At 44.7% G+C, this 9175-nt stretch overlaps 1 protein-coding gene across 11 annotated transcripts in view; it reads right to left on the bottom strand.

The window, feature by feature from the left end:
* Window positions 1–8889, bottom strand: part of CDK5RAP1 (CDK5 regulatory subunit associated protein 1) — a 40121-nt gene extending 31232 nt beyond the window's left edge. For 3 of the 11 annotated variants that reach the window (XM_049100527.1, XM_035705708.2, XM_025469737.3), the window contains exons 1-5: window positions 8744–8889; window positions 5307–5622; window positions 2550–2653; window positions 1838–1872; window positions 763–863 (exon numbers count right to left, since the gene is read on the bottom strand). In XM_049100527.1, the coding sequence (XP_048956484.1) occupies window positions 763–863; window positions 1838–1872; window positions 2550–2653; window positions 5307–5598 (532 nt within the window). In that variant the 5' untranslated portion in view covers window positions 5599–5622; window positions 8744–8889. Of the gene's footprint in view, window positions 1–755; window positions 864–1837; window positions 1873–2549; window positions 2654–5306; window positions 5623–7072; window positions 7337–7863; window positions 8700–8743 lie in introns of those variants that run through there. The other 8 variants (XM_049100523.1, XM_025469736.3, XM_025469738.3 and 5 more) reach the window with 7 other exon arrangements.
* Window positions 8890–9175: the final 286 nt, after the last annotated feature.

The following is a 9175-nucleotide window of genomic DNA, read 5'->3' on the forward strand; positions in this document are numbered from 1 at the left end:
AGAGTGAAAAAGTGAATTTTTAATATTACTTTATTTTACTTAAATTTTTTTTTAAGTTTTTTTTTAGATTTTATTTGAGAGAGAGAGAGAGAGAGAGCACGCAAGAGCAGGAAGAGCTGCAGGGAGAGGGAGAGGGACAAGCAGGCTCCCCGCTGAGCAGGGAGACTGAAGCAGGGCTGGATCCCAGGAACTGAGGATCAGGACATGAGCGGAAGGCAGATGCTTAAGCCACTAAGCTACCCAGGTCCTCAAAGATTTTTTTTTTTTTTTTAAATAATCTGTATACCCAACATGGGACAGCAACTCACAATCCTGAGATCAAGAGTTACATGCTCCACCAACTGAGCCAGCCACGGGTCCCTAATTTTAGTTAAAGTTAAATAACCACACGTGGCTAGTGGCTACCGTACTGGTCAGTGCAGATCTAGATCTTCGCTTGGGCATATATCAGGAGTCAAGATGAAAGGTGCCTCTGCTATAAATTCATGCTGCTCTTTCATATTCCAAACTCTCTCCTATCCAGAACTCTACACTGCCATAAGCCACATCAGACTCTAGGAAGGATAGGCCACTTTCTGAGTACCTATTACTTCAAGGAACTATGAAAAGCCCTTTTATGAGCTTTACCTCATTTAACCCTACAGCCTCTGACATCAAACACAAGAATTACATGAGGTGTATAATAGTTCTTCAAACACTAGGAATCCAGCCTCTAAGGGTTTCCCAAGTATCAAAACACAAAATCTGTAAATTACCGGATACCTAGAATCCCAATCCTCAGAGGTACTCGGGAGCGGAGCCGTTTGGTCTTCAGGGCTTTAAGCTGTTGTAAACGATTCCAGATGGTCTGCTCTGCCTTCTCCCTACAAAAATCAAAAGAGGCAGAACTGAACCTGAAAATAAACTATAGCACAAGCTAAAAGAGTAGGACAATGGAAACAAAATTAAAACAAACTTCAACTTTTTAAATGAAAATCTATCTTTTAGGTTAAGGAAGATAGGCAGGGAGCCAACTGAAGAAGCATCACTTGCTGTAATTTACCATTCCCACAATGACACCCTTCCTGAATATCTCCAAACCTGACAAGCCTTTTAGTCAAATTCAGAAACAATCTACTTCACAAAACCTCACAGAGTTTTGCCTACTCTTCAAATGCCCTATCACTTTAACTATATTTTTTCCTATAGTTATAGCAACTTCTCTTTGATTTTTTACATAGTGCTTTCTGCCAGACATTAGACCTATGCTGTGTCTCTGCCTTAGTTCCCGTATCAGACTAAGCTCCTTAAAGCCAAGCTCCATGGAAGGATTCATTTCTGAATCTCCCAAAGCCATGTAGTTCAGTATCTTATAGCAGAAACACTCCAAACAAAAATGTTGGATTATATATAGTAATACTAAGGAAACATTAACACTAATACCTTGTACACAAAAACAAAGTAAGAAACAGTATGTTCACTTCTGAGGAATGCCACCATCTCTGCACTGACTGCACCCTAACCCTTATGATATGAATTGTATCATAAACACGTGCCATTACCTGCAAGAGAAACCTTAGGAAAAGTTGGATGCCTCTGCATATTCTCAGTTCCCTCATCTATAAAACAGGTTTGATAACAGCACTTACTTCATAGGGTTGTTGTGAGAATTAATGCACGTACAATGCTCAGCACAAGACCTAGTACACAGTACATTCTCAGCAAATGCTAACCCAGTTCTATCAATGCTATCTCCACTGCAGTAAAATTGCAAGTCCACTGACTCATCTCCACAGCCTGGCACTGTTAACTCTGGCATAAAATATATTCACTCTCTAAGTAAAGAACAAACTCCTACCTGATGGAACATGTGACAAGGAGGATCACATCAGCCTAAGTGGAAAACAAGGGGAAAAAAAGGAAAATTATGATCTTTGCAATCTCCTTATAGAATCACTACTCATTGTCCTTTTTTAATTACTGTGGTAAAACATACATACCATAAAATTTACCATTTGAACCATTTTTAGGTATATAGTTCAGTAACATTAACTACATTCACCATCACCACCACCACTACCAAGCTCCAGAACCACTGGGGAACTCCCAACTAAAACTCTGTACCCATTAAACACTAATTCCCCATTCTCCTCCACCTCACAGCCCATTTTTAACTTAGTTCCTTGCCTAAAAGTGAGCACCACCATAGAAGTTTCAAAAATAACTGAAACAAAAATATACCTTAGTTCTATGCTACACACTTTACTCAAGGGAACTCACTCTCACCAGGCCATACCCTATTTCTGAAGCCGTATCTAAAAAGTGGCACAAGGGCACCTGGGTGGCTCAGTGGTTGGGCATCTGCCTTCAGCTCAGGGCATGATCCCAGAGTTCCGGGATTGAGTCCCACACGGGGCTCCCTGTGAGGAGCCTGCTTCTCCCTCTGCCTTATCTCTGTCTCTCTATATCTCTCATGAATAAACAAATAAAATCTTTTTAAAAAATAAAAACTGGCACAATAAAAGTCTCACCCAGGCCCAGAAAACAATGGAAGGAGAAAATGCATGTACCTCTTGGAGGTTCCTGGTCCGCAGGTAGCCACTCTTCTGTAAGACAGACCAGGCTATCTCTGTGTCATTCACATTCATCTGGCAGCCATAGGTCTCCAGATAGACTGCAATAAGAGAGGGATTCCGCAGTAGGCAGACTAAACGGGACCACATGTCTCAAAAGGTCTCCTTCCCAAATGCCCCAGAAACATCTGAGAGAACTGGTTATCCACTAAATCTCCTGTTGCCTCAATTCTAAGACACCATTAAGTTGTACCCTGAATCAATGACTTTCAGAACAAAAGAAATACTATGGGATCCCTGGGTGGCGCAGCGGTTTGGTGCCTGCCTTTGGCCCAGGGCGCGATCCTGGAGACCCAGGATCGAATCCCACATCGGGCTCCAGGTACATGGAGCCTGCTTCTCCCTCTGCCTGTGTCTCTGACTCTCTCTCTCTCTCTCTTTCTCCCTCTGTGACTATCATAAATAAATAAATAAATAAATAAATAAATAAATAAATAAATAAATAAAGAATTAAAAAAAAAAAAAAGAAAACCAAGAGAAAAAAAGAAATTTTTAAAAGAAAGAAAGAAACATTGGGAGTTTTTTTTAAACCTTCCTTGGCTCACTTTCTTGTCTTAAAAAAAGAAAACACCAATATTTATGTCAGAGAACTGAGGGGAACAACAAATATATATATTTATATATATATAAAGGACTACAAAATACCTAGCAGGAGTCACAAGATGTACATATTCCTTTTTTTTTTTTCAAGATTTTATTTATTTATTCACAAGAGAAAGAGAGAGAGAGAGAAGGAGAGAGAGAGAGACAGGCAGAGGAAGAAGAAACAAGCTCCATGCAGGGACCCCCATGTGGGACTTGATCCCAGGACTCCAGGGATCACGCCTTGAGCTGAAGGCAGACGTTCAACCACTGAGCCACCCAGGCATCCCCATACTTGATTTACTAATTCAACTCCTAGATAGTTATCCTGGAAAAAAAAATTAATAGGAGATAGATAGATAGATAGATAGATAGATAGATAGATAGATAGATATATAGATAGATATACACACACATTTATATTCATATGCATGGGTGTATATATGAACAGACATAGCATCACTTATAAAAATTTTTAAAACAATTTAATGTCCAACTTTAGGGGACAGGTACATCATAGTACAGCTCAATGTAATATTTTGTACCAATTTTTAAAAATTTAATTACGGGGGCACCTGGGTGACTCAGTCAGTTAAGCATCTGCCTTTGGCTCAGGTCATGGTCCCAGAGTCCCAGGATGGAGCTCAGTGGGGAGTCTGCTTCTCCCTCCCCGCTCTGCCTGCTATTCCCCCTACTTATGCATTCTTTCTCTCTCTCTCTCTGTTAAATAAATACATAAAATCTTTTTAAAAATTTTTTTTAAATTTTAAAGTGGTGCCTGGGTGGCTCAGTTGGTTAAGCAACCTGATTCTTGATTTGGGCTCAGGTCATGATCTCAGGGTCACGGGAGAGAGCCCTGCATGGGGCTCCACGGTCAGTGGGGAGTCTTATTAAAGATTTTCACTCTGCCCCTCCACCTACTCACATGAGCATGCATACACACACTCCCTCTCTCTCTAATAAATAAATTTTAAAAAAGAAGAAAATCAGGTTCGGCATAAAGAGGGAATTCCTACAGCACGAATTGTGAAAACTGTCTTATGACTTAAGACCTAAAAACATCTAAAAATCACAACAGAGGGATGCCTGGGTGGCTCAGTGGTTTGAGCGTCTGCCTTTGGCTCAGAGCATGATCCTAGGATCAAGTCCTGCCCAGGCTCTACACAAGGAGTCTGCTTCTCCCTCTGCCTATGTCTCTCTCTCACTGTGTCTCTCATGAATAAATAAATAATATCATAAATAAATAAATATCAGAACAGAGATTATAGGGTTTCCAAAGGTAACTAAAGAGAGAACTCCCCAGAACTTCTACCCCCACCACCAGTCACATGGACCAAAAGTATGAGTTTATTTTTTTTTAAGATTTTATTTATTTAGGGGCATCTGGGTGGCTCAGTTGGTTAAGCATCTGCCTTCAGCTCAGGTCATGATCCCAGGGTCCCGGGATCAAGCCCATCAGGCTATCTGCTCAGCAAAGGACCTGCTTCTCCCTCTCCCTCTCCTTCTTGCTCTGCCTACTTGTGCCCTCTCTCTCTGTCAAATAAATAAAATCTTAAAAAAAAAAAAGATTTTATTTATTTGAAAGAGAGAGGAGACAGAGTGCACCAAGTACGCACATGCTAGGCAGAGGGGCACAGGGAGAGGGACAAGCAGACCCTGCTGAGCACAGAGCACTACAGGGGGTTCAGTTGGTTCAGTCAGATACTTAACTGATTGGGGCAGCCCTGGTGGCTCAGTGGTTTAGTGCCGCCTTCAGCATGGGGTGTGATCCTGGAGACCTGGGATCGAGTCCCACATCAGGCTCCCTGCATGGAGCCTGCTTCTCCCTCTGCCTGTGTCTCTGCCTCTCTCTCTCTGGCTGTCATGAATAAATAAATAAAATCTTAAAAAAAAAAAAAAAAAAAAAAGATACTTAACTGATTGAACCAACCAGGCACCCCAAGTTTCTTTATATTAATGTTACTTTATGAAGTCTCTGACAATTCCATAACTAGCAGCTATTCCCAGACTATTAATCCTCCAAATAAATAAAAAAATAATTAAGAATCAGGCCGTCGATGCTGGAAAGGAGCAGAGCAGGAAGTCCAAAGAGAGAAGAAAAATAAAACCAACCTTTTCTCTGCCTCCCTAAAAGTTCTTCCACTGTGACATAGGGGGGTGGGTCCTCCATGTCTGGCTTCTCTTGAGGAGCTGAAGCACTTCTTAAAAAATGCTGAAAAGTTGGCCCAGTGGCCAGCCTGGAGCTGAAATCCTTCCGAACTCCATCTTCCTGCTGCTTCTCTGGACTGGGACATGCAGTGCTAGGGAGATTACTAAGTGCCCTGCAGGTCCTGAGCAGCAGCCAGGACACAGAAGCCAAGGGCCCCCACTTCTGTGCTTGCAGGACACACTGTAAAGGATGCATGGCACTAAATCAGCAGCCCAAAGTCTGCAAAAGAATAACAGGTATCACCAACATTTATTGAACACTATATACAGGGTAATGCTTTAAAAGCTTCCAGTGTACTAGTATTATTTAATACACAAAAACACAAGATACACTTAATATTATCCTTATTTTGCAAGTTTAAAAAAACTGGGGCAACTTGCCCAAGATCACACTAAGAAATGCTAGGTAAGATACAAATCTAGGTAGTTTTCAAAACAAAGGAGTGGTAGAGATCAGATGAGACAGTGCAACAATATAAGAAGCATCTTGTACTGTAAATAAAAAAATGCTTTTAGAAAAAAAAAAAAAAAAAAAAGAAGCATCTTGTGGGCAGCCCTGGTGGCTCAGTGGTTTGGCGCCGGCCTTCAGCCTGGGGTGTGATCCTGGAGACCCAGGATCGAGTCCCATGTCGGGCTCCCTGCATGGAGCCTGCTTCTCCCTCTGCCTGTGTTTCTGCCTCACTCTCTCTCTCTCTGTGTCTCTAATAAATAAATAAATAAAATCTTTAAAAAAAAAAAAAAAAGAAGCTCTTGTGCCAGGAACAGTTTCAAGGGCTTTCCTGTAACAATTCATTAAATCTTCACAGCAATCCTCAGCAAAATAGACAATAGACACTATTATTTTTTTTTTAATTTTATTTATTTATTTATGATAGTCACAGAGAGAGAGAGAGAGAGGCAGAGACACACAGGCAGAGGGAGAAGCAGGCTCCATGCACCGGGAGCCCGACGTGGGATTCGATCCCAGGTCTCCAGGATCGCGCCCAGGGCCAAAGGCAGGCGCCAAACCGCTGCGCCACCCAGGGATCCCTAGACACTATTATTATCCCCATTCAGAGATGAGGAAATAGATGCAGAGGGCTGAGGAACTTACCTAAGCTCCCACCAAAGCAACAGAGCCAGGACTCAAATGAAGGTCTATATGACTACAAAGCCCATGCTCCTAGCCACCTTGCTACATTGCCTCCCAGTACTATGAAAACCACTTACTATCTGAGGGCATCTTCCTTTGAGTTCCTTCAAATGGAAAGTATCTAACATGGGGTACCGTATGTCTGATCAGTGACTCCTACCCTTCAAGATCTCGAATTACTCGCCTTTAAACTTTCTACCGAGGCCCTATCACACATAGCTAGGAGGATGGAAAACAAGCATGCTCTTTATAGAGGGCAATTTGCCACTTGCCACCAAAGTTACAAACACACAAACCCTTGGAGCAAGCAGTGCCATTTCTAAATATTTATCCTACAGATACAGTCTCACATGTGCAAAATGACCCATGTATATGGATACTCAATGCAGCAGCAAAGGTACGGAAAATATCTAAATGTCATCAAAAGGGGAGTAAAGAAGTCATAGCACATCCATGCAATAGGATCAAATCCAACTGTTAGAAAGTAAGGCTGTACCTATACATGACGAAAACAAGGAAGCAAGGTGCTCAATAGTACCTTAGTGTGCTCTACTTTAATTTGCAGTGGGGGAGGAGAGAGTACAGGAATACTAAGGTACACACTTGTAAATGAACATAGTTATCTCTACAATGCATAAGAAACAGTGGTTGCGGGACAGGTGGTTCAGCGGTTTAGCGCTGCCTTCAGCCCAGGGTGTGATCCTGGAGACTGGGGATCGAGTCCCACGTCGGGCTCCCTACGTGGAGCCTGCTTCTCCTTCTGCCTGTGTCTCCTCTCTCTCTCAAATAAATAAATAAAATCCTAAAAAAAAAAAAAAAGAGAAACAAACAAACAGTGGTTGCCTCCCAGGAAGGAACTCAAGTGACCCAAAGTACAAGGGATGGAGACAGAATTCCCACCACACATCCTTCAGGGACCTCGGGATCTCCAGCCTGACTGCCTCACTCCAGTCACAGCATTTTTGTACTGATCTTCACTAGCTTCTAGGCTGTTATATACGCTGTACTCTCTGGCCAGCCTATCTTCTCTCTGACTCAGCCAACTCCTGTGCTTTTAAGGCCTCTGCCTCCTCCCAAAAGCCTGTCCTGACCACCACTCTCAAAGTCCAGGTTGGGGTCCTCCACGAGGTTCCCAAAGCCTCCCAATGTCTATCTCACGACTCCTCACACTTTGCTGTCAATGACGACTTACACTTCGGCTATCCCTTACAGACTGGGAGGTCCCTAAAAACAGGGAACAATCTTTCATTTCTACATCTCAGCGTCTCCCATGCAGGAACTGGCTCATGGCAGGTGCTGTACGGGTAAAATGAGCAGATGGAGTCTTACCTCTCTAACTCGGCCACCTGCTGGATACGCACGCCGCCAGCCCTTTGGGCAGGCGCAGTGCTAACCTACATTCAAGTATCAGAGGATAACAGACTTCAGTGTGAGCTTCCAAGTCACTCTTTTCTGCCCCCTTACTCGCTGTGTGACCTTGGGCAAGTCAAATTCCTATCTCTGATCTGCCAATTCCACACGTGTAAAGAGATAAAGGCAGTTTATCCCCCAGGCCCCGGAGGTATCGTGAGAATTAAAGATGTTAAAAATCCAACGTGGCACACAGTACATCTTCAGTAACCGCACCTGTGCAGCCGGCACTCCCTTTCCTGGGAGATACACGGCCTCCGGACTCACAGTGGGCCCCAGCTGCTGCGGAGCCAGGTAACCCTGGGCACCTGGGGACCGAGCTCCCACTGCTCCAGGAGTAAGATGCGGAGAATAGTAAGATCAAATGTGATGATACAAATGCAATGTTTGCAAAGCACAGTGTGGGGAGCCACGAGGTGGAGAGGGGCGGGGGCTCAAATAACGACGACACAGCAGCTTCATCTCAACAGAAGTAAACCTAACGATAAAACCTCCCACACATTCCGCTGGGGTGACTACAATGCTGCAGGCGCGGTGCTCCGCGCTTCCCACGGATTCCCGTGTGCGAGCCTCACGGCAACAATGCAGAGCAGGTTCTATCGTCCCCACCTCACGGGTGACGAGGCTGAGGCTGAAGGACAAGGAGGCGACGTGCCCAAGGTCACAGGGAAATAGGCAGCGGGGCTGGGGCGCGAACCCCGACAGTCTGACTCCAGCGCCCCCGCCATCCTCCCCTGTGCGGGGCTCCGCCGCCCTCTGGCCCCAAGAACCGGCCACCTCCGCCGACCGCCCGGCTCACCTCCCGCAAGCCGAGCGCCCGGCGACAGAAGCTCCCCTAGGCCCGCGGGATGCCGCCTCAGCCTTCCGCGGCTAAACGCGCACACGGGCGACTTCCGTCCCGGGCGCTCCGGCGGAAGCGGAAGTGCTTCTCCCTGTGCGGTCCGGGTGGGTCCCGGGCCCGGTTTTATGATACCGCTGCCACGCTGAGCCGAGTGAGCGGTCGACCCTCGTCGTGGCTTCCGAGTGCTCGGAACGGTGTGAGTGAGGAGTAGTGTGTTCCGAGTTGTAAAATACACACCGGATGTCGCAGGAAGAGTGCAAAATAATCAATCGTTTTCATATTGCTTACGTGTTGAAACAATATGTGGGATATACTGGGTTAAATAACTATAAATTAGTTTCGCGGCACCCAGCTGGCTCAGTCAAGGGAGCACATGCTCTTGATCTTAGG

This window comes from Canis lupus, chromosome 24, assembly GCF_003254725.2.
Source record: "Canis lupus dingo isolate Sandy chromosome 24, ASM325472v2, whole genome shotgun sequence".
In the NCBI taxonomy this organism is placed as follows: domain Eukaryota; kingdom Metazoa; phylum Chordata; class Mammalia; order Carnivora; family Canidae; genus Canis; species Canis lupus.